Source organism: Gossypium raimondii, chromosome 5, assembly GCF_025698545.1.
Source record: "Gossypium raimondii isolate GPD5lz chromosome 5, ASM2569854v1, whole genome shotgun sequence".
NCBI lineage: Eukaryota > Viridiplantae > Streptophyta > Magnoliopsida > Malvales > Malvaceae > Gossypium > Gossypium raimondii.
Genome location: NC_068569.1, coordinates 19,483,472 through 19,511,368, shown reverse-complemented (window position 1 = coordinate 19,511,368; position 27,897 = coordinate 19,483,472). Strand labels below are relative to the sequence as shown.

The 27,897-nt window shown below is 33.2% G+C and overlaps 5 protein-coding genes across 6 annotated transcripts; 3 read left to right on the top strand and 2 right to left on the bottom strand.

Moving 5' to 3' along the window:
* The first annotated feature begins 6,634 nt into the window (after nucleotides 1-6,634).
* On the top strand, nucleotides 6,635-11,252 carry LOC105770543 (auxin response factor 17). The gene is made up of 3 exons (XM_012591788.2): nucleotides 6,635-7,917; nucleotides 9,177-9,934; nucleotides 10,882-11,252. Exons 1-2 carry the CDS (start codon nucleotides 6,898-6,900, stop codon nucleotides 9,891-9,893), a joined length of 1,737 nt encoding a protein of 578 aa, XP_012447242.1. The 5' UTR covers nucleotides 6,635-6,897; the 3' UTR covers nucleotides 9,894-9,934; nucleotides 10,882-11,252.
* A 1,503-nt stretch (nucleotides 11,253-12,755) lies between these two features.
* Nucleotides 12,756-15,083, top strand: LOC105770180 (uncharacterized). The gene is made up of 3 exons (XM_012591260.2): nucleotides 12,756-13,187; nucleotides 13,422-13,895; nucleotides 14,658-15,083. The coding sequence occupies exons 1-3, from the start codon at nucleotides 12,948-12,950 to the stop codon at nucleotides 14,844-14,846; spliced, it is 903 nt and encodes a 300-aa protein (XP_012446714.1). The 5' UTR covers nucleotides 12,756-12,947; the 3' UTR covers nucleotides 14,847-15,083.
* Nucleotides 15,084-16,455: 1,372 nt separating this feature from the next.
* LOC105769600 (uncharacterized) lies at nucleotides 16,456-18,261 on the bottom strand. Of its 2 annotated transcripts, none has more exons than XM_012590341.2 (3): nucleotides 18,094-18,261; nucleotides 17,806-17,960; nucleotides 16,456-16,741 (listed from the first exon to the last, which is right to left on the bottom strand). In XM_012590341.2, the coding sequence occupies exons 1-2, from the start codon at nucleotides 18,209-18,211 to the stop codon at nucleotides 17,806-17,808; spliced, it is 273 nt and encodes a 90-aa protein (XP_012445795.1). In that variant the 5' UTR covers nucleotides 18,212-18,261; the 3' UTR covers nucleotides 16,456-16,741. The 2 variants fall into 2 exon arrangements, with proteins under 2 accessions (XP_012445795.1, XP_012445793.1); XM_012590339.2 differs by having other exon boundaries at nucleotides 16,456-16,738.
* A 302-nt stretch (nucleotides 18,262-18,563) lies between these two features.
* Nucleotides 18,564-22,560, top strand: LOC105769598 (serine hydroxymethyltransferase 7). The gene is made up of 4 exons (XM_012590337.2): nucleotides 18,564-19,814; nucleotides 20,362-20,770; nucleotides 21,539-21,640; nucleotides 22,071-22,560. The coding sequence occupies exons 1-4, from the start codon at nucleotides 18,819-18,821 to the stop codon at nucleotides 22,292-22,294; spliced, it is 1,731 nt and encodes a 576-aa protein (XP_012445791.1). The 5' UTR covers nucleotides 18,564-18,818; the 3' UTR covers nucleotides 22,295-22,560.
* A 1,167-nt stretch (nucleotides 22,561-23,727) lies between these two features.
* Nucleotides 23,728-25,361, bottom strand: LOC105769599 (uncharacterized). Its single transcript, XM_012590338.2, has 2 exons — nucleotides 24,629-25,361; nucleotides 23,728-24,501 (listed from the first exon to the last, which is right to left on the bottom strand). The coding sequence occupies exons 1-2, from the start codon at nucleotides 24,983-24,985 to the stop codon at nucleotides 23,890-23,892; spliced, it is 969 nt and encodes a 322-aa protein (XP_012445792.1). The 5' UTR covers nucleotides 24,986-25,361; the 3' UTR covers nucleotides 23,728-23,889.
* Between the last annotated feature and the right edge of the window lie 2,536 nt (nucleotides 25,362-27,897).

Below are 27,897 nucleotides of genomic sequence, written 5' to 3'. Positions count from 1 at the left end.
CGGGGTTGAAATTTTTTCTGGTTGTGCTTAACGATGATTTGAATTCACTTTGTTTTGTGCGCTTCCTTTGTTTTCCTCGAATTAAAGCAAAACTCCTATTTGGGTTGGCCTGGCTTTATCTGACTATTAAACAAGTATAATGGGAAGTATTAAATTTGAACAAAACAACATTTAGGTATGTTTAATTCGATGAAAATTGACTGTCCAAAATAATTTTTGAAATCATTCTGCTTTTAAGTGTAATTTAAGTTTAGAGCTTTTGCTCAATCTTTGTTTTAATAAATTAAAATATCAAATTCTTCAGAAATATGATTAACAACTCCATAAAAACCTTGAGCTTTGATAATATATAAAAGAAAATATCAACATCACATGCAGTGCTCATCTAAAAACATTCTCAAGACCGCAGTTTGCAAGAGAAATCGTTTTTCGCTGTAGTTTTTAGGACAAATCAACATGATATAATCAGTGCTTTGTTAGAAAGGTACCTAGTTGTAGGGGTGAGTATAGTTAAATCGAGTAAAAAATTTTTGAGCTAATCAAGTTGATGAATTCTATTTTAGCAATGGAACTCAATTTGAATTTTAAGTTGTGAAATATTAATTGTGTGTTCACTTTCTTAAAAATAATTTATTTTCAAATTATTGATGTACCAAATAACTTATATTGAAATGCATCTTATTTAAAACTCCATAAATTCTATTAAAAATATATCAAATAATTATCTATAATTTCTATTAAAAATAATTATTCGATTGAAATTCTATCTCATTTGAAACTCCATGTCTTGATCTCTCACAAGACTCTCTTAATCTCATATATATCCATTTCGGTTCAAACTTTATTTAATGCTTTCTTTAAGAAATTATTTAATATTTAATATATATACATATAATAAAATTTAATCATGTTTAGAAAGTCAGATTTATGCATAAATACTTATAATTATACATTTGTGGCGTATTTGAATAACTACGGCAATAATTAGTATGTCTTACTAAATTAAATATAATTTGACCCTCCTAAATTCTTATAAGTAATTAGAAATAATTAAATTCAAATATAATTATCTTTCCAAAAATGTTCGATTTATGTTTTTTAAACACTTTTATACAAAATGGTATTTTAATTTTAGGACATATTTTTAAATATAATTATATATAATTTCTTAATAATTTTGAACTACTAAATAGTAAACTAAATTACTATAAATTATTGATACTAAATATAACTAAATTACATAATATTTATTATTAATTATTTATACTTTGTTAATGATCAATTGATGATATTTAATGTTAGAGAAGGAATAATCAACATGGAATGTTAATGTAATCAGATAAAACTAGCATTTGTCCCATGCGATACATGAATTGATTATATTTAATAATTAAAACATATTAAATTACTTCAATTTAAGATATTTTAATTTAAAATTTTAAAAATAATATGTCAAATTAAATTATTATAAGAAATATATTTTATTTAATTAAAAAGTGGAATTAATTTAAATTATAAATTTTCCGTTAAAAATAACTCACAATAATTTTTAATAGAAAAAATTCAATTTAAAAGTGATTCTAAATATTAAAAATATTTAAATTCAATCTTAAATTCATATTAACATTATAGCGAGTGTTATATATTAATTAATATTATAGTGGATGGCGTAGTAAGCAATAAAAGCTTCTACTTATATGATTTTTAACAAAATATTTATTTAGCTTATTTTATATAATAAACATATAATTACGTAAAACATATTACATGTCTAATTTAATAATTAAAATACTTATTTAATAAATTAATTTGACAAAGTAATATCATTTTAATAAATTAGAATTATAGTAATAAAATTTGCATTAGTTTCATGCTAATATGATATGACCTATTGCTGTATTTTTACATTTGCTTTTATCTCAGAAGTTTTATTTTATTTTGATCTCAACAGGTAACTTTTTATTAATTTCTATTAAGTACAAGTAATCAAGGCATTGGAAAATAATTTTAATGATACAACATATTAAATATAAGGGTAAACTATATAAATAGTCACCTAATTATGCTTACGTTCATGTTTTGATCACTTAACTTTAAAAAAAATTAATTTAGGCACCGTTAAATTGATAACGAAAAGCCTTTTCCTAATTGGTATAATAACATATTTAGTCCTCAATACTTACTTATTCTGTCAATTTGATTCTAATTCTAAATAATTCAATAAATTTAATCCTTCACATTTATAAATTCTATCAAATTGATCCTCAAACTTCCTAACTAAAGCTTCCAACTTTTAAAATAGAGGCATTTCACACCTATTAATTGTTTTATTTATGGTTGAAATTATTCAATTTAGTATATATAACCCTTTTGTTTATTTTTAATAAGTTAGTGGTAGAAATTAACTAAACACTATTAAAAATAATAGAAAAATTAAAAAATTATATATAATAAAATTATATAAATAATTTTATATTTTTATAAATATATTTTTTCACTCTAACTAACATAAATTTAGTTTTAATTAACTTGGTGAATGATTTGACACTAAATTAGACATATTACTTATTGTGGATTTAATAATTAAAATAAATATAACACATAATAATCTCTTAATCAGTTTATATATTTTTTTCTTATATAATTATTGATTGAACGATTGGATTTTTCAAAGCCATGTTTTTAACTCTAGATTTAATTTCTAATTTCAATGACCAACTTTGAAGACTTTTTCTATGTACCTTGAAAGAATTATCATACTGATAACAATAAGAGTAAATCTAAAGTGTTTTGTTTTCATTTTCTTTAGCCAACATTTTATCAATGAAAGGGTTCTAAAATATTATATTTGGAAGAAAACTAATGAAAAAATAAAAAGAAAAGGAAATAAAGATTCAAGATAAACTCATTAGTATCGGGAATTGGCTTGGAAAACGGCTTGTTAGTTGAAGAAGTTTTTTTTTTTTGAGATTTTACAAATTTATAGATGTGGAATGTCTCTGTTTTAAAAGCTGAAAGCTTTGATTAGGAAGTTTGAGGATCAATTTGAAAGAACCTGTAAATGGGGAAGGGTTAAATTTATTAAATTATTTAGAATTAGGATCAAATTGATAGAATATATAAGTATTGGAGACTAGATGTGTTATTATACCAATTAGAAAAAGACTTTCCGAATTCAAATGTTAATGCCTATATTGAAAATTTTAAAGTTAGGTGACCAAAGCAAAAACATAGGCATAATTGAGAGACCATTAGTATAGTTTACCCTAAATGCAAATAATAAAGTCATTGAAAAAAATTCAAATTTACACAAAATTGGCATCATTTATATGTCAATAAAGAATAAGGAAAACCATATTAAATTAGATGGAAAATTGATTACATAAATAAATCAAATAGAAACATGAAATAAATCTTCATAATCATTTTTCTTGTATGAATTTGAACCTTCGATCCTGGAATTTATTATTATTTTAAAAAATCAATATTGAAAATTGTAAGTGTAATTTGTAATAACACTTAATAAAAATTTGAATGTAAAGTAAAATAATTCAAAAGGATAAATTGAAAAGCTATTACCTGACTTTTATGGGATGAAATTTTCTGATAACCAGTCGATATTTGTTTTTATCTACTGCGATCAAAACTCTTCCACGCTCAGCTGAATAAAAACACATCACATTTGATTACAATAGGGGAGTTATTGTCGATAAAAACAGAAGATTCAAAATAGGCTTAAGGGTTACTAAAAAACACATAGTTTTAATGGTGCAAAAAGTCCTCAATTTTTTTCAAAAAAAGTAATTAAGTTTTTTTTTACATTTATTTGAGTACTTGAGCGTTTAAAATGCATCAAAAGACCTTAAACTTTTTCAAAAAAGCCCATGTTTTTATTAAAATTATAATAAATAAAAGCTATAAATATTATTAAATTTTAAATAAAAATTCAACTATTAAAAATATAAAAATCGTAAAAATATAAACAATTGCAAAATTTTATAGAGTCGTAAGAAAATTATACAAAATGTAGAAAAATATAAATTTTGTAAAAAAATATAAAATTATCGTACCAAAAGAAACATTTTATAATTTTTCTATAATTTTTATTTTTATCATTTTCACCATATGCCATGTTGTGTTGCTACATGTGATGACTTTAATTGAAATAAACTAGGGTCGTTAATTTTTTATGATTTTTATAAAATTTTACAATTTTTATTTTTACGATTTTATAAAAAATTCTATTTTTAGTAAAATTTAATAATTTTCTAAAATTTATTATTTATTATTATTTATAATTTTTTTCTAATTTTTAATAAGAGTAGGGTTTAATTGCTTTTTTTTAAAAGAGTCTTTTTGATGCATTTTGAAAGTTCAAGTACCCAAATGAGTGAAAAAAGGGAGCAAAGGCTTAATTGATTTTTTTTGAGAAGTTTGAGGGTCTTTTTGATACATTTTGAAAGTTTAAGTGCTCAATTGAGTGTAAAAAAAAAAGAGTAACTTAATTTTTTTTTTAAGTTTGAGAATTTTTTACATTCTTAAGCTTTAAAAATATAAAAACATATAATATACATAATTTACAAAAACTAAATAATAGAATATAAATCAAAGTTTAAATTTAAAATGATACCTTCAAAATTTTCTTGAACGATGACTCAAAATATTATTTATTCTGTGTTGTTTATTGCAGACAATTTATTTATAGGCTCTTTATTAGAGGTGCTCATGGGCCGGGCCGGGTCCATAAAAACTTTTCGGCCCGTGTCCTAGGCCCAGGCCTAGCCTGGCCCAAAATTTTGTCTCGGCCCGGGATAAAAATCATAAGCCCGAGCCCGGCCGGGCCTATTTTTTAAATAAACACCAATTTTTTTTTAAAAAAATAAAAAATAAAAATATTTATTATATTAATTTGGTGGTAGGGCTCAGCCAAAAGTCTTTTGAGGCTGGCTCGTTTTCTAAATGGGCCTCTTTTTTTGCCCAAACCCATATTTAGGACCTATATTTTTACCCAAACCCTCTCATATTTTAGGCGGGCCGTCGGGCTAGACTGGGCCGCCCGGCCCATGAGCACCTCTACTCTCTATGAATTCTAATTATGGTAATTGTTATTTTACTAAAATCATTTCATATATGGTGTTAAAATATAGGAAAGAAATTATAATTGAATGCTTTGTAGAATTATTATTATTTAGTATATATTTCCAAAAAAGTTTAATAATTAATATAGGAGATAAATTGATGAATTTTTTAACATTAATTTTATTATAGGTTATTATTATATCATTCTTTTTTTATACATAAGGTTTAGAACTATCTATATCCCTTTTCCAACTTTTAAATAGGAGAATAATTCATTTTAACACACTTGAACCTACATATTTCGAATTAGCAACAATATTACTACTAATTAAGTTAAGACTTAATTAACAAATAAAATGACTTTTAATGTCTATTGTCCACATGCTAATTCATAAGGTGTGCCACTTGTCAAGCATAAAACTATACCACAACTGAATGTTTCCTTTTAGTTAAAAACTTTACCATAGAATATATAGTAGGTTTCTTGTTAACTATATTAGTAATGAGATTGCAGAATACATTTTCTTGAATCAATGTTCGTTAAGAGATTTTAAGTGTATTTTATAATAATTAATATTTTATAGAATTTGAAATTATTTAATTGTTTAATTATAATTTGTATTGTTAATACATAAAGAATCACTATATAATTATAATCAAAATTTTAATTAAAAAATATAAATAAGTAAATGTCTAGAAATTCGCCTTGGACTAGACTCCTAAAGGTTTAATCTAAGTTTGACCCCACATTTTTCGAATATGATATTTTGGGAACCAAAGTTCTTCCAATAGGGTGGTCCACCATGTGCTCTAAACCCCATCCTCTATTATAAGGCATAGGGGGAGCAATTGGAATGAAAAGACGGAGAATGTTGGATTTAATATATAAAAGAAAAACATGAAATGATAGATAAGGACTATAATAAATAGCATCTACTTCCTCATGTTTAATAATAGTATTTATTTTGGTTAGATTAGAAGGAAATTAAGTTGGAATTATCCTCAATTTTTCATTAAACAAAATTTCAGTGTCAGATTAAACCATTGATCTCTTTTGTAACAAAATTGAGAGTCCAGATTATTACCATGTCATGGCTATTGCCAGTAATTATTATGTTTAAATACGACCCAAAAAACAAGAGAAAATTAAATTCAAAAAATTCCAATGTCGGTAGTGAATGTGAATGGCGACAGCTAGGCAGAGAGAGGGAATCCAAATCCGGTCGTTGCAAAATTCCCTCGGTTTTTTTCTCTCACAAATCACAATCCCCACCCCAACCAAACAGGGATTCACTCAATCTGTCTCCGTCGACCTTTTTCCAAATGTAAAGTACTCACGACCATTTGATTGGTTGACTTCCTCATACCATCAAAAGGTTATTTTCGTACTTTACTCCAAAACAAACTTCACCTTCATTTCCAGAGCGATTGTACTCTACGTTTTGGAAGGTAGAGCGTCCACAACGACGACGTTGAGACGGTTATGTAAATTTCTAACCGACCAAATATTCTGCCCTTTTTTCTCCCCGAAAAGGTAAAGAAAAAAACAAACGCTAACATAACAGCATTTGGGTTTCGTGATTGCCCATCTGCCCGTCCCTGCCCGCTTCTCCGACCTTGAGACGGAACTCTCTCTCTTTCCTACCTCACCTCTTAGAGTCTGCGTCAGAGTCAGACACACCATAAAATACTATAAAAACATCAAAAAAAATTAAAAAATATAAATCTCTCAAGTAAAAATCTAACAAACATCACTCACTCTTAGACTCGCTGCCCCTTTTCTTTTTAACCCTTTTGAATTAAACCCTAAGCGGCCCAATGCCGCCTTCACGGTCTAGTCCTCCGGAGCTACGTCATGTTGATCCAAGGATCTGGCGAGCTTGTGCCGGCTCTTCCGTTCAGATCCCCACCGTTAATTCTAGGGTTTATTACTTCCCTCAAGGCCACCTTGAACAAGTTTGCGGTTCCACTCCCAAACTGTCCTCTCTCGTACTGTCTAGGCCTCTCATCAATTGCGTTATCTCAGACGTTCATTATCTTGCCGATCCGAGAACCGATGAGGTCTTCGCTAAGCTTTTACTCACCCCTGTTGAAACTTCTAGGCTTCCTAATCAATTTCTAAATGTGAATGGTGAAGTTGAGGATTCTGATAGGAATAAGATCGTGTCGTTTGCTAAGGTTTTAACACCCTCTGATGCCAACAACGGCGGTGGATTCTCCGTCCCGCGGTTTTGTGCCGATTCTGTTTTCCCGCCGCTCGACTACAATGCTGATCCGCCAGTTCAGACTCTCTCCGTCACCGACGTTCGCGGCGGTGTTTGGGAGTTTCGTCACATTTATCGAGGGACGCCACGTAGGCATCTGCTCACTACGGGATGGAGCAAGTTCGTTAATCAAAAGAAGCTTATCGCCGGCGATTCTGTTGTTTTCATGAGGGACTGTAATTGGAAAATGTTTATTGGAGTCCGACGAGCGATGAAGGCGGGAGAAGGCGGAGGGGATTCTGGGAGGTGGAGAGAGCCGAGTGATGGAGGAGCAATGAAAGGGGAAGGAAGGGGGAGGATGACGGCGGAGGCAGTGGCTGAAGCGGCGGAGAAGGCAGCGAGGGGGTTCCCGTTCGAGGTTGTGTATTATCCTCGGGCCGGTTGGACTGATTTCGTGGCAAGGGCGGTGTTGGTGGAGGCTGGAATCAGTACTTACTGGGCTGCGGGGACCAGAGTGAAGATGGCAGTTGAGACGGAGGACTCCTCGCGATTGGCTTGGTTTCAAGGGACAGTTATGTCTGCTGCTGTACCGGATTCTGGCCCCTGGATTGGCTCGCCTTGGCGAATGCTTCAGGTAAAGGTGCTTCGGGCTCAATTGTTTGAATTGTGGTTATTCATTGTGATTAGAGCTTCATTTATATGGCGGGTGGTAGACCGGTCATCCAAATGAAGTTTAAATTGAACGTGGTTTACTGTTGATCTATTTTCAATGAACAATTTAATCAGTAATAATCCAGAAGTATGCACTATATTTTCAACAGTATTTAAATTAAGTGCACTTAAAAGTGAAAGAGTACAAAATGCTTATATAACGTAAGTTATGGTGTTTTACTTAGGAATTGAGGTTGGAATGAGATTCTAAAGCTTTACGAGTAGGCTGCATTTTACTTCTTGTATATCTGTTTTTGCATCACACCCACCCCCCCTTCCTCCAAAAAAAAAAAAAAGAATAAAAATCAGTGCCCTATATTAGGCTTCGAATCATTATTAACATTTTAATGAGACTTAAGAAACAGAAAGTGGAAAAACGTCAACAAATTTGAGAGTTACTCTCCTTAGGAATTTGGCCAAGGATGGGTGGTGCCAATCAGATTAGACTTGTAGAATTTCCTTAGAATCTCATTCAGATCAGAAATGATTTTGTACCAGTTTCTTTTCTTTTCTTCTAGGTTGTGTTTGGATTTTGTGTGCCTTGTTAGGTAGTGTTTTCTCACTCAAAGTAAGATGGGTGTTCTTATTTTTTCTGTTTATTGCATTTCGGCAAGGTATTTGTAAAATCATTAAATATTTGACTTGATATTGATTGTAGGTAAATCTGAATTTCTATAACTTTATATTTATGAAAAGAATAAAGGATTCATTCAATTTTGAGCCACTTGACTAACAAAGAAAATGAGTTTAGTCATGTTGAGTTAACTTCAGCCCCATCAAATCATGCTTTCCTAAGTTTTAAATTTGATGCTTAGGTGAGATGTATCTTGTGATATTCATATGCCATACTATCTTCATAACATATAATAGGTAAGCTTTTGGTTCTATGATCAAGGCTTGGTTTAATCTCTCTCTCTCTCTCTCTCTCTCTCTCTCTCTCTCTCTTTTTCTTTTCCTTATTCATGTTCTATGACTGGTACTAATGATAGAAAAGTTTATTCATATTTCCAAGGCAGCATTTTGGGGGTGGGTTTGTGGTAGGATGGTGTTTGCTTAATCTTTATTTAAGTTTTTGATGGTAATTGAGTCTAACTTTTTAATTTCATCAATGTTGCTACTTGTAGAATTTTTTTTCTCCTCTATCTTTTGTGACTCACTATTGCATTATATTTATATCATTAGGTTGCTTGGGATGAACCTGAAGTTCTCCAGAATGCAAGGAAAGTGAACCCATGGCAAGTTCAAATTTCTTCCTCCTCACCGCTTCATTCCTCGTTCCCCTCGGAAAAGAGGCTGAAGTTTTCTCAGGATTCAGGGCTGGCTGATGCAGAGGGTGAAATCTTTCCTATATCAGGGTTAACTAATTCAACAATGGGGTATTTGAATCCATCACTGTTGAATTACAATTCTTTTCCTGCTGGCATGCAGGGAGCCAGGCAATATCATTTTCACTTGCAAAGTTTAACCAACGATATGAGTGAGAATACCCCAATGATGTCCACTGATAACTTCTCTGGCAACTATGTGGTACCCAAGCCAACTAGGATATCCACTGAGCTCAATATTGGCAGTTCACAGTCTGACAACTTGTCACCTGATAGTCAGAGCAGCATGGTTTCCTTTGGCACGGAACTTATCGAACATGGGGGTTGCAACTCAAGCAAAGTAGGTGTTGGTTCGTTTCGATTGTTTGGCAAGATAATTGCTTTGAAAGAGCCTGTCAGAAGCAGATTTGATGATGTTGGTTGTATGGATGATGTTGGAGGTAAAAGGCATGATGAAGCTGTGAGTGAAAAGAACTCCTTAGATCTGTCATTGACTTATGGCTGTTCGAAGCTGCTTGACAGGCTTGATGTCCAATGCCAACGAGCCTCAACTTTTGAAGGCTTCTCCTTGTGAATGAATTGTTGTCCAGATCATGCAGATGAGTAACTGTTTAGGTATGGTTTCTGTTATTGGATTTTACAATTTTATCACGCTGCTACTGCTATTTGATGCTTACATGAGGCCTGGATGTTATAAAGCTTTATCTATTTTTCATCCTGTTCTTCTAGAAACGATCTGTTTTCCTTTTCCATTTTCATCTGCTTGCTTGTGTATTTTAGTATTAGGAAGGTTGGGGAAAAAGTTGTGACCAATGTCGTCTAGAGAGTTGTACCTACATTTCTCAAAAAGAACACTGGAATACATAAATATTTTAGTTGTTGCTGGCCGGAGCTGACTGCTTGTCAAGAATGAGCGTGCATCCAAACTAATAATTTCCCTATTACCAAAGGATGTATTTGCCTGCCATTAATTTTCTTTGAGCAACAGTATTAAAAGGAAATAGAAGAGTTGATCCGGGAAATGGTTGAAGACTTGAAGCAGGCTTTGCTTAGAGTCATAAAAACAGTTTGTCAAAATGCTCATGGTTTTGTGGTACACCCAAAAGCCTTGGTCTCCAAGGGGTCTGGTCCAAAAAGACTTGCGTTCAGGATTTTGAGAAAACCAGTTTGCTTTGTGAGTGTTTTTCTGGGGTTGGAATAGGGTTGGCTTAATAATAAGAAAACAAAATCAAAGGGTATGTGAGAAAATGCATAATGGTGATCTATTTTGGTCTAAGCCTAGTTATACCTGTTAAACACACACACACACACACACACACACACACACACACACACACACACACACACACACACACACATATGTATATATTAATTCCTAAACATCATTTATTGAATATGAGCTCCATAATTTTGGTGTGAAATAGTATCGTACTGTTATATTCTGATGCATAGCTTCATATGCTTACCCGCACAGAAGCATTTCAATACTGGCTTGAGATGCTATTGTTTTCTGTCTGACCCATATATTGGTATGTTGTTCGCTAAAATATTTTGTTTTGCAGGTAATTTTAGGCAGGCAGGCAGGCAGTCAGGAGGTTGACACCTAATATGATTTTATCTCTAGTTGTTTACTTGCTCATATAAATACGTGCTTAGGTTTTGATTCTAGTCTGTTCAAAGATGTTGATATTTGACACAATCTCGGTTTTTTTCCCCTTTTTCTTCTTGGTACTAAACGACAGTGGAAATTTTTTTGTGTGTGTGGACGGATGCTTAGATTGGAATTGGAGTTAGAGCAAATTAGTTGACTCTGCCATTTCCGTGTTACATTATCTTTTCTGGGCTTTTGTTCTTGCTAATATGATTATGGTCAAATTTTGATTTTGGTCTTTTGACTATCACCAAATTTGAAATTTAATTTTGATATTGACAATTTTTTTGTTCTCTTAATGTGACGAATTAATTATAGTTTAAATCGAAAATAGTGTTAAAAATTTAGCCAACTATGAGGCTGATTTTATTGAAATTATGAATTTAGAAAATTTTATTCTTTTATCAAATTTGAGATTTATTCTCTTTATTTTTAATTTTAACTCCAAACCTGAAGTTGGTACTATTTTGAAAAATTATCACTCGCCTAATGAAATTTTTTTCAAAACTAAAATATCTACTTGCCAACCACAATTCCGCAAAACAAGAACAAGAAAAGGGCTTATTATCTCTTTCCACACGGATGAATTGGAGATTAGTGGTTTGTTTTGACGTAATTGCGTTGTCGGGTTTCTTCGTAACATATGTAAATTCTCGACTCGAGTCCGACACATGCAAAGTAAAGAGCACGAAGAAGAGGAGGACAAGTGGCCATCATTGGTAGCGCAGGTAACTTCTATATTCTTTCATTTTGATGATGAGTGGGACATGCCTATCATGGTCCCTTGATGGGGCCGTTGTTGATTGCTAGAGGCCGAATATGTCTGTTTAACAATGCTAAAACTCTTTATACTAATTTGTTAAAACCTATTGTCTAACAATGCAAATACTTATTTATAAGCTTTCAGGATTACCAATGCCAGAATTGCAAGTATATATAAAGCTAGATAATAAGCTAAAAAGATGACTAGCTTAAGTGACACAATGCAAAAGTAAATGAACCTATAATGAATGGCATGGTAATGAGATCTAGCTTTTGCTTCTTACAAAAACAAAGAGAATCCAGAGATGCATGAGAGAACTGGAATTTTCTTTTCTTTAGAAGTTTTCAAGTCCTGAAAAATCCAAAAAAGTGGTTAAATTTGTTAGAAGTAATAAAACATTGTGTTTGCATAATCGACAAGAAGTGTTGAATGGTAAGATATACTGTTAGTAGGAGTTTTGAAATTTTTATTGATTGTAAGATTATTATTATTTTTTTACTTTTCATGTCTATTGTACGGTTCATACTCAGGGTTCATGATTGTCTTTCCTCACAATGTTATCTCCAAGATTTAAACCCTGTTCGTTCTTCTCTTGAGAGTGCAATGTATTTTGATACTACATTTAACACTTGTTGGTTGGATTGTAATGTTGATCATACTAAAAAAAATGTTTGAAAGAAATTTGTTAATTATTTAAAGTGGTAATTAAAAAATAATTTATTAATTTAGTATCTTAAAATTATACTCTCAGTCTTAAAAAAATTAAAATGTTTTATTATTAATATTAATTATTATTTATAAAAAAAATCCAATTTCTCATTCTTTTATTCAACTGTATTATATATTTGTTATTATTATTTTTGGAAGATATTATTATTGATTATTCACTTCTGAGAAAACAAGAAAAGTTGAGAATATTGGAGAAGAGAGCATTCCAATTGGGTTTTTTGGGGGGTTTTGTCCAAAACAAAGCCAGGCCCATAAGCACAGCCCAAAGAGTAAGTTAGTAAGCGAAATCGCTTCAATTCAATCTCCTTTCTCCAGAGAAATCCTTCACTCAGTCACGGTGTCCGGCAAAGGCAAGAAGGCCAAAGGGCGGGCTTGCTCGTGGCTGCCGCCAAGGACTCTTTTATCAGGCTTTAATTTGGTTAAATTTTTACACTCCAATCTGTTGCACAACCTACTAATCCCAGGTTCATCATTCACCATTCTAGATGGCTGCTTCATTCTCTAACCACTCTCTCTTGCCTCCTCACTTCTCTGCTTCTTTAAAACCCTCAAAACACACCCATATAGCTTCATCGCCGGTCCAATTTCTTTACCAAAGACCTCGCTTTTCAAAACCCTTTTCTGGGTTTTCTCCATCTAACCTCTCCTTCCCTCTGAACATCAAAAACTGTCCACAAAGGTGGACTTTCAAGGCTTCTCTTTCAGCCCAGGAATCTGCTCGCACTGTAAGTTATTTTTTTCTCCCTCCCTCCTGGGTTCTTTATTTTCTTTTCTTGTATCTATTATAAGTTGTAGCATTAGATTGAGAAAAGGATTTGTAGAATTTCCCTCCTTTATTATATCACAGTAGGAAAAAAACTGGCTGAAGATGAAAATTGAATCAAATCAATCGATAAGAGATGCTTATTATTGTTTAATTGTTTGTAACTAGTATTAATTTCATTAAGGAATTTTATCAGGAAAATGTAAAAGCATCAGCTGGAGAAGATTTTCCCAGTTTAAAGGCCATGATTAGAGTTTACAGGGAGGCGCTTCTCAATGGAGATGATAGGATTGTATCTGAAATTGAGAGTAGAATTAGCATTTTAGAAAACGAGAAGGATGGATTGGAAAAACAAGTTTTGGAATTGTCGGCAGAGATAACCTCTGGGAAAGAGAAGTATATCCGTTTACAAGCTGATTTTGATAATTATCGGAAAAGATCGGAGAAGGAGAGACTTACGGCAAGGTCTGATGCTAAAGGAGAAGTGATGGAGAGTCTGTTGCCCATGGTTGACAGTTTTGAGAGAGCCAAGCAACAAATTAAACCCGAAACAGAGAAAGAAAAGAAGATAGATACGAGTTATCAGGGTATATACAAGCAATTTGTGGAGATCATGAGGAGCTTGCAAGTGGCTGTTGTCCCTACAGTTGGAAAGCCCTTTGATCCCTCTGTAAGTTTTAAATGCTACGAGTAATGTCTGTTTGTTACTTTATTTGTTGCTAGCCTTCAATAGGGTTTTGTTTGGTTCAGTCACATTAAAGAACATATTGCAAGTGTAGGATACTTTGGATACATTTATACCCACAGGCACACACATGGTTCAGTTAGTATCCTATCTGCTTAAATTTTTGCAAAAGGTTAGAATATGTATCGTAGGAACCAAACCTTCAGTCTGGTAAACACTTTGGTTTAATTGTTAGTTTAGTCTGTTTAGGGATTCTCTTGGTTCAGTTTGTGTTTCAGTTTCAAACTCTATGTGCTATATTGGTTATCTTCGAGGTGTGCACTTTATGGGGGTGTTAAGTGAGTAACATCCATTCAGAAACTATATTGCAAGTTTGTGCTACTGCTAGGTACGTATGATGAAAATCTGCTTTTGATCTCCAAAGTTGAATGCCATGCTTCTTTAGATTGAGAGCTTGTGTCCATATTAGGGATCATTCTAAATCTTGAACAGAAAATTACAAAGCTCGGTGCATATACCTGTTCGGTTTAGTTTTCATGTTTAGATCATCTCATCTGGTTGACATAAGTTTATTCTTCGGGGTATATCTGATTGAATATTCCTGTTTTGAGCCCAAAAGAGAAATATACCTATCCATAAATTTGGTTGAACAAATTGTATAGGCTTTGGAGTGACTTGTCACAAGAATCAGTACATTCCTAGTCATTTTTGTTATTGATTCACTTGGTTCCAACTTGTATGTTACAGCTACACGAAGCAATAGCACGCGAAGAGTCGCAAGAGTTCAAGGAAGGGATTATCATCCAAGAATTTCGTCGTGGATTCCTCCTTGGGGATCGGCTACTAAGACCAGCGATGGTTAAAGTTTCTTCAGGGCCAGGTAGTAGTAAGAAAGCAACTGTGGTTACTCATGAATCTTTGGGAGATGATCAGTAAATCTAAGTGGGCATTGCTGCTACATGCAATTGGTCCTCTGACAAATCTCATTAGTACGTGAAGGCTTTTTCTCTTTTTCATATTTCATTTGCTATTTTTGCCTATGTAACATTATCACATTTTGGTTTTCATGGGCCACATTTTATTAAATGTTTCTTTTTTCCGAAAGGGGGCAAACACTTGTACAACTAAAGATTATTCAGATTTATTTATTTCTCAAAGCAACATATTTTCCCATTCCTTTTCTTTTGTTGATAGCTGCCTGAGCTTGGATGGGCTTTGGTTTTGGTGAATATCAACTCATTATTAGCTGAAAAGCAACCATCGTTTTTCACCATGCAACTCAACCGGCAGATTTGTGTAAATTTCCATTCTGAATATTTCTTCCGTCCATAATCCTTCGGACGTCCCTAATAGTAACGTTCTCATCGCTACATTTGAGCACATTGTTAAAACCCATGTCTAGCATATGCGATCAGGAATGTGATCTTTCAAATAATGGAGTTGGTAAGAGTATATGTTAGTATTTTGCCTCTTTTATTTAGAAAATAGATAAATTAGTCTATATATATTATTAAAAAATATACAAATTAATCTTTTCGTTAAAATTTTATGTGTTGTTATTAAGTAATAATTTGACTTTTCAATTTTTTTTATAAAATGTGAAATTAAAAAGCGAGTAAGATTAGGTAAGAGTACATGCAGACATTCGATTAAATTAATCTCGTGTGTAAGATCAAAAGGTCAACTTGTCATTTTATTTAAAATCACATCTATTTTATTCAAAAATGGACAAATTAATTCTCTATGTAAAATTAAAAAACTGATAATTTTGTTTAAAATTATATCCATTTTAATTAAAAATGGGTAAATTAATTCCTATATGTTAGATAAAAACAAATTGATTATTTTGTTTAAATTACATCTATTTCTTCTGTTGAATGTTGATGTAGCCGATGGAGGAATTAGATGTATACCTCATGCTAAGGTGATAATATTTTAAAAATTCTTAAAATAAATAATTATTTATAATTATTTAAAAATCACATCATGATGAACATGGACAAATGATTGTACTGATTCATTTCATCTCGGACATATATTTTTAGAACATTATAAAAATATTGAGTATTATTTAAAATTATTAAGTACAGAGAAAAGATAGTTTTTAAAATTACTAAAGGCATCTAGAATGATTTAGGGCAAATAGTTTACCAAGTTCATTATTTCTTAAATAACTAAAAAAGAATTAATTAAGAATTATAAAAATATATAAACAATGATTAAAAATTTTAAAATATTTATATACATAAACTCCTCGTACAGTAATTTGGAGAGAGATGTATATATATCCACACCTGTGTAGGATAAATGTACAACAGTATATACTCACATTTACATTTCTGTCATCTCTTCATAGTAAGGCCACTTACATTTGACATTCACTTACAAATTCGGATTAAAATTTTCATCTGTAATGTACTTTCATAATAAGGCCACTTCTGGTTGCCAAATCACTTATTATTCACTTGCACGGTTAAGATAATTTTAATGACACCTATACTATAATTGGAAGTACTCATGACTCCAATTCTAATGGAACAAGAAATGGTAAACTTTTAATGATCATCATATATTTTCAGTAATGGAGTTTTTTACAACTGCTGAAAATATATTTACAGAAGTGATAAACAAAACACCACATTCTCTAGTCATCTCGAATGTCATTTCCTTCATTTAGATCAAATAATGAACAAGTTTACCTTTTGCTGTTTGACAACTTTCTGTCCAGAAAAGTATGAAACAAATTGAATCATCTCAATCTTCTCCAATGTATTTCAAGCTGCCAGCACTGCTTTAGGTTTCCACCATCTGGAAACAGAGCTTTATGGCTGCTATCATCCACACAAAGTTGCACTCAGATTGGGGATGAAAAGTGTATAAAACATTGTATTTTACAAGCTATCAATAAAGCCTCTTTTTTTCTTTCATTTTTTTTTCTGTTTTCAACACCAACCATACAGTTTAGATATGCCACTGGCACTGCTAAATTATAGGCGAATAAAATAAGAAAGAAGAACAGACTGAACTGCAGGTTAATTTGACAAATATAACCATAAATTTGGTGTCAAATACGGGTAAATGTCCAACACGCCTGAATATGTTCCACACAGGTATCTAACACATACTTGAAGTTAAATAAAAAGTTCAGATAACATGGATAGAGAGTATCCAAGGGAAATACTGAAACTAAGAATCGTAAAACAACCCAATGAACAGCAAGAAAACCATTAAAAAACAACCTAACGGCTAATGCAAGGGAACACAATTCCAATCGTTATACAAGATTTTTTTAACTAACCAACGTCGAAGGATCCACATATGAACACTGATTCTTCCCTTCATAAATTAAACATTGGTTAATTGCCCTTTCTTTTGAGAATATTTCTTTTCCAATGCAAATCCCAAAGCCAGGTGAATAGTGTATAGCAATAAATCCCATTCACCAAATTGCATCTTCCAAGGTCTAAGGCCAAATCATGAGCTAACCTGACCTTGGTTTGGTGGGGAATAAGAAGTCATTTGGATTCTGGACTCTTCATTCAATATATCTTCGGACATGAGTACGAAATAATATCCTCAAAATATACCGAAAAACTTAGAATAAGTAAACTCATGTCTAGACACATACTCGTATTAAACACTCACTAGGTCCAGTTCAAGTGATGTAGCATATCACCATCACTGAATCAATATCTTAGCAGCTACTACATTAAGGGTTCTCAGTGCTAATTGATGCAATTTATCACTTCAATTTCACCTTAATTAACATTCTCTAATCAAATTATGTGCTTTCATTAATAAACTAGCACACACCCAAGCTATAACTAAAAATTCAATCTCTTTTTCATGCCAACACAACATAATGCAACAAATTAAAAATAAATAAATAAATTACCTATTGAGAAGTAGAACTATGAGAGTTGATGCTGTTATAATATCTTGATAATCGACGAGTCGGCGGCTTTGGCTTAACCGGTTTTTTCCTCAGACCGAAAATTTCTTGAACCAGTGGAACATGAACCAGAACCAACTTCCACGCCAACAGCCACCCTATAAATTTAAAATTTTTATTAATAAATTCAAGCAAAAAAAAAAGAGAAGAGAAGAGAATTATCAGCCAGCAAAACCCTTAAATTACGAAAAAGTAAAGGATAAGTTTTGAAAGGAAAAAAATAAGAATTACAGAGAATAATGAAGGAGAGAACGAAAAGCACAGCGAGAACCGGACGGAATAGTAGAAAATTGAGATAATTCCAGTACGAAAGAAAATTCAAGGAAGTCGACGATGAAGACGACTCCATGGACGACGCGACGACGACAAAAAAGGTTGAAAAGAAACATTGTATTAGAATCCACGAACCCTCTTTTATTCTGGATCTGGGCCGGGCTTCAAATTATTTTGGGCCTCTGACAAGCTTGAACCTAGCGGTGATTCAGTCTGCATGAGTTAACTTTTCCCATACTGCATTATAATATATGAATTGAAAAGGAAAAAAGATCACACCTTTTCCATTTTTCCCCCTTTTATTCTGGTTCTGGGCCGGGCTTCAAATTTTTTTGCCCTCTGACAAGCTTGAACCTAGCCGTGATTCCGTCTACATTAGAACCTTTCCCTTTCAACATTATATCTATATGTATTAATAATTCCATTTTCAAGGCTCAGATACATGAATTGAAAAAAAAAGTTACTCCTTTTTCAAATTTTTGCTCTGTTTTTGCTTCAAAGAATCAGGCAATGCTTCGTTATTTCCGTTGTAATTGCTTTAGGAAGTGCTGCCATTGTTTTTGTTGCTTTTACGCTTACCCTTAAGGGCCGTAAGCTGTTATTCCCCTACTCCCTCAAAGAGTTTCTCCCAAACACTTCATTTTTCTATTTTAATTTCAATAGTTGCCTTTTTTAGGGTTTGAATGGATTTATCTCAGGCTCAATCGGGTTTGCCTTTGGGTTTTGCTAAAAATTCCATTGCAGACGATTCGATTTCGCTTCAAATCGATACCAGCTTTCGCTGCTCGTCGAACCCGGTGCGGTCTGTTCCTTTACAGTTCTTCGAGGAAAAAGACGACGGTGCCCCTCGTTTGGAGAACGGCAAGCACGAAGACCACAACTACGAAGATGAAGAAATTAGGATTCTAGGGCGATCTATGTGCGTGAAAAGACAAAGGGATCCTAAACCTGTTTCGAACCCTTGTAAACTGTTATGTTCCGAGCCAAGTTTTGACCAAAGACGAGCCGCTGTCCGGTCATGGGGAAACCAACCGCTAGAAGAGGCGGATCCAGAATTGAATGAAATCATGAATAAGGAAAAACAAAGGCAGTTCTTGGGAATTGAGCTTATTGCTTCCGAAAACTTTGTGTGCCGAGCTGCGATGGAAGCATTGGGCAGCCATTTAACGAACAAGTACTCCGAAGGGATGCCTGGCGCCAGGTACTATACGGGCAACCACTTTATAGATCAAATTGAAACCCTATGCCACGAGCGTGCATTGACAGCTTTTAATCTTGATTCCGAGAAATGGGGTGTTAACGTGCAGCCTTATTCGTGTACTTCCGCTAATTTCGCTGTTTATACCGGACTTTTGTTGCCAGGCGATAGGATAATGGGGTTGGATCCGCCGTCTGGAGGGCATATGAGTCATGGATGGTATATGCCGGGTGGGAAGAAAGTATCTGCTGCTTCTATATTTTTTGAGAGTTTTCCTTATAAGTTGAATCCTCAAACAGGGTATATCGATTATGATAAGCTTGAGGAAAAGGCGCTTGATTACCGGCCCAAGATTCTTATTTGTGGCGGGAGTTCCTATCCTAGAGAGTGGGACTATGCCAGGTTTAGGCAGATTGCAGATAGGTGTGGAGCGGTGTTGATGTGTGATATGGCTCAAATTAGTGGTCTTGTGGCAGCTAAGGTTCGAAATTTTCTTGTTTTGAGTAATTATTGGTTTGATGTTCTGATTTTATTATAAAGTTTTTTGTGCCCTGAGTTGAGGTGTCTTGCAATTCATTTGGATATTAATAGGCCCGAGTTAAGTTAGTTATCTAAACCATAAAAGTGTCCATTTCCTTGGTATCACTTAGGTTAACTTACAAGTAGCATTGCTCTTGGTAAATTGTCAATTAGAATTACTGTTTGACTGCTGAATATGCATGCAGTTCTTGCTACTGAACTCAACTTAAACATTCATGCTAACATTTGCATTTATGGAATACCAAAAATGCCCCATACTATACTTACCATTTAGAGAGAAAGGTTAAACTTTATTTGGCAGAAACCAAATATCACCCTTTTAATCTGAATTTCCTAGCAATATTTGGAACTTATAGCTTATTGAAGTTGAATGGAATCGGTATTTGTAATGTTACTTCATTTTGATGAAATCAGTATTTCCTTTCATGCAAGGCAAATTTGTGTTCCTTCTTTCCCCTTACCAGCATGTTCACTTTTTTCCATTGCAGGAATGTTCCAGTCCATTTGACTACTGTGATGTTGTTACTTCAACAACTCACAAAAGTCTACGTGGCCCAAGGGGAGGTATAATTTTTTATAGGAGGGGTGCAAAATCAAGAAAGCAAGGCATGTGTCTCGGTAACAGTGGTGATTGTAGTGGCCAGTATGATTTTGAGGAAAAGATAAACTTTGCTGTTTTTCCATCATTACAAGGGGGGCCTCATAATAATCATATTGCTGCTCTTGCCATAACCTTGAAGCAAGTGGCAACACCAGAGTACAAAGCATATATGCAACAGGTGAAGAAAAATGCTCAGGCATTAGCATCTGCTCTGCTGAGAAGAAAATGCAAGTTGGTTACTGGGGGCACTGACAACCATTTGTTGCTTTGGGATCTCACTACTCTAGGCTTGACAGGTTCTTTGCTCTCGCCTGCTCAATATGATAGATTTTTGGTGCATTTACATGCTGAGCATATATATGCTAATATATTGAATTTGTTTCTGGTTGGAATTAAGTTATTTCTCCATGTAGTTTCCTTCGATTATGTAAGCATTGTAGATTTTTGCGACCAGTTTTCACTTAAAAACTTTTTAATGGCTTTATCAATAAATTTTTTCTGTTCTTTTCTTCATCCTTGTTGGAGAACATGACATAGATTCTTGGATTTATCATAAGCCCCTTGTGAAGATCAACTCGCAATTCATTGTAATAAATCTTACTAGTCTTGTTCAAGGCTTTTTTTTTCTTTTGATAGCCATTTCTTGGCTATGTTTTAAAAGGGGAAAGCTTATGACTGTGTTTTACTCCAAGGAGTATGGATAGGTTAGTTTTTATAAATTCAGTCTGGAAAAGCTAATACAACTGAAATAAAATATTCTGAGAAGTGAAAATAAACGTTTATAGTTCAGTTTAGACACTGCCTATTTTCCTGAGAATCTTAAGAGAAGGAAGAATTGCTTCTAGACTATATTCTCTACAAGTTTTTCTTCTGTCTACATCCCAGCCCATCTATTTGTCGATGGGAATTTGGAGTTTAACCTGTTTGATAATTCTAGAAATTTATTACTATGAAAAATGACCTACATGCGCAATTAGTCATACACAGTGCATTTCCTTCATATCATAACATATGCTTCCTTGAACGCTTCTTTCTATAAATAACTCTCTTATTCTGTTCCCCAGGTAAATGTTATGAGAAAGTGTGTGAGATGTGCCACATCACCCTGAATAAAACCGCTATATTTGGTGAAAATGGTGCTATTTCTCCTGGAGGAGTTAGAATTGGTAAGCAGTATTCTTGTTTTCCATTTTTTTTTTTTGGGGGGGGGGGTGTTGCGGGAATAAATAGAGCTTCATTAAAGGTCAAAGTAGATCGTGCCTTTATTATTGTTAGGCAAGCACATTTTCTAGGTTTGTTTGCAGATTGTTTTTGAGTCGTTGAAATTAACCAATTGGTAAAATGATGTTATGGACTACTATTAATCAGTTCTTTCAAGTGCATTAATATGTTTTATTACACTAATAACATATTTAGAAGTGACTAATTCGTGTTATAGCTAGAGAGTATTATAGCAACCAAAGATCATTTGAGGATACGAAGGTGTTAAAAAGAGCACATCTTGTGTTTTTGGTTTGTGCTTCTTTGTCACCTAAGTATTGGCTTACAACCCATCTTTTTCCATTAATGTTTTTAACTTCCCTAATTTTCTCTCAGGTACGCCTGCTATGACATCAAGAGGTTGTTTAGAGTCTGATTTTGAGACAATGGCTGACTTTCTTTACAGAGCAGCTCAGATTACAAGTGCTGTACAGAGAGATCACGGAAAATTGCAGAAAGAGTTTCTCAAGGGTCTTCAGAATAACAAAGATATCATTGATCTTCGGAATCGAGTTGAAGCATTTGCTGCTCAGTTTGCAATGCCGGGATTCGATGATTGAACAGTTATAAAAGATGGCCTGCATATTACTTGACATCATTTTGTTATATCTCTAGCAATACCCTCACTTTTTCCTGGTAATTTAAGTATATTTTTGGCCGTCCATGTTTTTCCCATTCTACTCTTGTAAATTATATAGCATAGGTATACACTTCTGGTTCTTTTTCCTCAAAATCACTTTGCTGAATCAGTTGTCTTCCACATGTGTTGTTTGTAAAAATTTATAGTCAGTTCTTTCAAAACGGTATTAAAATATTTTTGATACAATCATGGTTTATAGAACTATACATATATCCACATGTGAAGAAACCTTGGCAACAACTCCTACATTTATATGCAGCAGCCTATTGAATTAGTTGACAGAGCATAGTACTACTATGTTCCTTGGTGGATTGCGGAGCTCCATTTATTTAAGTTAATATTTATGCTACTTAGTCGAATTTGAATATGTGATATTCGAGAGATGTTTGATCTCTAGTGTATATATACTACCTCAGACATGCATTATACCTACCTGTTGCTTTTGATGTTTGTTCTTATAGCCTGCCATTAAATTGTCTCTGCATTTTACTTGCAATAGCTTCTGTTCTTGGAATCATATATAATAATTGTTGTCTAATTTCAGTAACTAGTGCGTAAAGAGGAAACAAAAGCTGGAACCCCATTTCTTTTTCTCTTTTAAATAACAAATAAAGCAAGTGAAGAAAATGATTTGGGTTGATAATTGAGCGGGCTTTGCTGGATCTGTTGGTGAAACAGGCAACGGTAGCCTATGCATAGAGCAGGGTCGGATTTCATAATGTTCTGCAAAAACTTTCTGCTACCCATAGATGGGGACATGTCAGGAAGAAAGGGGGTGATAGTGATTAGAACTTTGAAGCTTTCATCATTAAAAACTCCATTGCTTCCGAAGTTGAAAAACCCTAGATCAGACGCACCCCCAGCAGCAACGAACCCATTACTTGTGCTTTAAACATTTAAAGCTACCCAGGAAAACCTCTCTCTTGCACTCCCTCCCCCTCTAATATATCATCTTAAAGCACCCTCTACCCCTGATTTTTCCTCTCTCTTTTCATCTCTAAAATTGACAACTGTATATATAAATCAACAGGTCAAGAGGGAAGTCACTTTTAAAAACACATATATAAATTAATTAATAACCCACTAAATATTTATATATGTAGCTCTAACATAGACACTTTCTAGTTATTATATATATAGAAGATTCCATCCCCTTCCCTGCATGAAAAATAGTCCTAACCATTATTTTATTTTATTTTTTATTTTAACTGTTTACATTGTTAAGATAGTTGAGACCCCTGAATTACTCTGTTTCCCCTTCCCCTGCATATATTTTCCTTCTGGATTTTTGGGGAAAACAAACCACTATTTCCATGTTTCAACTGCGGTAGAAACAACAACAAATGCATGAAGTGAAAAATAAAAAGAGAATCTTTTTTTTTTTTGAAAAAAGAAAAAGAAAAGAAGAGAAGGGTCAAAAGGTACAACAACAACCTTCTTCTATCAAGTATTTTTGTAACTTTTTTTTTTCAACCATCCTACATTTTTTTTTATAATTTAATCTTCTTTTCTTCTCTACCTATGACTGCAAAAGTCCAAAAGCTTCTTCCTCCCTTCAACAATCTCATCAAAGAAATCATCAAGTTGCACAACAATGTTGTCAGCACCAGATCTCAACACCCCAAACCACCCTTTCAAGTTCTCAACCCTTTCCCTTATCCCCCCTACCTCCGTTTCCCACTCCTCCACCCCTCCGCCGCCCCTCCGCTCCAGCTCCCCTCTCAGCTCCTCCATTGCCAACTTCGATCTCCTGAACTCATAAAGCAATATCCCCGGCCTCCCATTCATTTGGTTGATCTCTGCGGCCACTCTTTGCTGCAATCTCCCCGTTGAGATCATGAAAGCTGATCCGAAAATTAGACACCCTTCATATCCTCCTCGTAGGAAACTGGATTCCGTTCGACAATAAACTAGTCCGTACAACAAGATCATTAGGAGCAACGAGCTTACATTCCTCATTGCGTATAAAACTCCTCGGAAACCATTGAACCCGTTCAGCTTTGATTCGATCGAAACTTTCTCGTCAAACCTTAACGAAAGCGGTTGGATTCTCGTTTCCATCAACGCCCTGTTTTCTTCTTCCAATCCCACAGCTTCCCTGCGGCACGCCGAAATTGCCCGGATTACCTGTTTCCATATAGTTTTTTTAGAAAAAAGAGAAAGCCATATCAGATCATGAATTCAATGCTAAAAACTCGAAAAAGAATATACATATAACGAAATTGTTGTAAGGTTTGGGAATTTAAGCAAGAACCTGTCTAGAAAGCTGGTGAGTAAGATGGCGATGATTATCAAAAGAAGAAATGATGTTAAAGCCAGCCGAGTAATAATTTTCGATGCCGGAGATGCCTGATTTAATAACATGACAAGCTTCCCAGAGCTTAGAACTTTCATCCATGTATTCATCGAGCCACTTATCACCGACTGGAAGGTGGAGTTTTTGGACGAGGAGGAGTAGCTGGGAATGGAAAGATCGGAGAAGGGAAAGAACCCTTTGAAGGAATTGGATGGACATGAAGTTATTAGAGAGATAAACACGTTCAAGATCATCTATGCCACGAGTCAAGAAGGTATAGAACCCATTGACTGAGCTTGTAGAAGATGCATCCATTGTTGAAAAAGCAACAAAGGAAAGTGGAGAAGAAGGTTGAAAGAGAGGGAGAGAAGAAGAAATAGAAAGGAAAGGAAGGGGAAGGAATATCTTAGAAGCTCAGGTTTCTAAGGTTGAAATGAAAAGGATTGTTGGCAGCAATGATGGGTGTTTCCTATAGAGGGGAAAGGATGATTGGTAATATGCCATTTTCATTGTTTAATTGGCAGAAAGGAAAAAAATATATTTAAAAAAGAAAAAGAAAATTACCAATCTGGAAAACAGTTCAAGAAAAAAGAAAGAAAGAAAAGATGGGGCTTAACGCCTTTCTTAAAGAAATGAAATTTTCGTGAACTTCTGATTTCTTCCCTTTGTTTTCACCCCCAGATTCTGTGTAGCTAAAGTTTATATATTTTTATTTAAAAATAAAGAGAATGAGAGAGAAGATGACAAGTTAGTTTTTTTTTTTGTAATTTAAAGAATAATTTTTTTTAAAGAAAATGCTTTGCTTAGAATTAATTAAGTTAGGCATTAACAACTGAGATTCAGCTAACTTGTAATTATTTCTTCCTTCATTTTAGAATTCCAGATGCTTGAATCAGTACTCTTCCTTTGCCCGCCAGCAATAATTTTCATACAAAATGGATGACATTATCAATTTTCAATTCGATTAGTCTTAAACTAATCAAAAACCGTTGCTTTCACGAGCTTAAGGACCCATCAAACGGCGGATCTTAAACAACAAAAGGGGAAAAAAGGATGTGGAATTGTTTTGGGACCCAAATTTGTGGTTACATTTGACCAAGCAAATCCCTAATGATCAAACCCTTCCTATTTGTTAATCAAAGGCAATAGAATGTTGAAGTGGATGATATTTATATATACATATTCCCTTATCATAATTTTCTTAATGATATGAATGTTGTCTTCTAATTTTTAATTTGTTGGTGGGACCAGCACTCTTACTTTTTATTCGGGCTATGTTTTAATTAATAAATAAAAAGAAATTGGGGATTGAGAGAAGGTTGGTCGTGGGTTTTTGGGGAATGGGACAAATGTTCACTTGTTCAAAGGATGTTGGTCTTTTTTATCTCTTTTAGTTTTCATATTTCATGGTTTCCCCCCCTGTTTTTATGGTCTATTTACGTTTTTCGTATTATATGTTGCCTTTTCTTTTTTCTTTTTTTGTGTTGTACTTGTTACATGTACCATGTTATTTACCTGGATGAATAAAATTATTAATTATTACATTCAACGTAAATTTATAAACAAAAACCAATATGATTGGAAGTATTATCATTGTTACACGCATTGGCTAATCCTATAATGGGAAATGAAAATAGAAAAAGTGTTTTAAGTTTAGAATTATAGATATGAAAATAAAAGGGGTATTAAAAGTAGCCAAGAAATGGCGTAATAAATAGGGAGGGAATGTTTCATTTTCTTCTTAATGATGTTAGATGGATACAACTGGATGGTCCAATGCCCTCTATACAATTTAATGAAAATGATCACTGATTGTTTCTAATATATATATATATGATGTAATATAGTAATTGATTGAGTTTTAATTTGATCGGAATTGGATTGTTGTTAGTGTAGGTGAGTTCAAGTGCGCTGAAGCGCATTATTCTTCTATTTAACGGTTATAGATGGATTATGAGTAGTTTATCAAAAAATAAATATGATAAAATTTTATAATAAAATTAATATTCAAAAAATATATAATGTAATAAAAGCTACGTAAAAAACTTTTCACATAGAAGGGAATGTGTAGTGACCTCACCGTAGACCTGTCCATGGGCCGGGCCCGGCCCTAAAAAAATTTCAGCCTGTTTACCAGGCCCGGGCCCGGCCCAAAATATGGGCCTGAGATTTTACCCAAGTCCGGCCCGGCCCGTTTTTAATTAAAATTAAAATTATTTTTTAATAAAATTAAAACTAATTGTTATTAAAATTAATTGTTAGTAAAATTATCAAATTATTAATTGTTAATTGTATTAATTGTTGTAATAAAATCTAACATTTGATTAGTAAATTTATCAAATTATTAATTGTATTAATTGTATTAATTGTTGTAACAAAATCTAACATTTTATTAGTAAAACAAACTTGATGTTTTATTATTATTATTTTGGTAACACTAGTCAAGGAAATGAAAGTAAATAAACTTAAAATAAAAAAACTATTATATTTTAAAAATAGAAAAAATATATATTTAATATTTTTCGGGCCGGGCCGGGCCAAAAAATTTTGCCCGAGGCCCGGCCCGTTTTTTAAACGGGCCTAAATTTTTGCCCAAATTCATATTTCGGGCCTATATTTTTACCCGAACCCTCCCATATTTCAGACGGGCCGTCGGGCCGGGCCGCCCGGCCCATGGACAGGCTTACCTCACCGCAACACTATTACTTTTTTTTATATTTTTTTCTTAAAAAGATATTCGATTGTACTTTTTATCTTAATTCTTTTTATGTTTAAAATGATTTTTTTATACAATGTTTTTCAGCAGATTTAAAAATATATTTTATTTAGGGAGAATTTTTTATCTTGATGTAAAATTAAAGTAGTTTTATATTCTTTTATAATTTTTTTGCGATTAATATTTTAATAATATGTTCATTACATTTCATACTTCATTCATGTAAATCATGTATGTTAAGTTTGAAGAAAAAATAAAATTTTAACTATTCACGTTATGTAAAAAGTTTCAACCGTTAATATATATATTAATATAGGCAATATTCTAAATTAATATGATAAAGATATTGGATCGATTCAAAAATTACATGCATGAAGAGTGATTATATATTGATAAATTCAACGGTCAAATTGTTAAAATATTAATCGTATAAAAATTACAAAATGATGTAACACCACTTTAATTTTACTTTGGTGTATGCGGGTCCGTTTCCTTTCATTTATAGTTATAT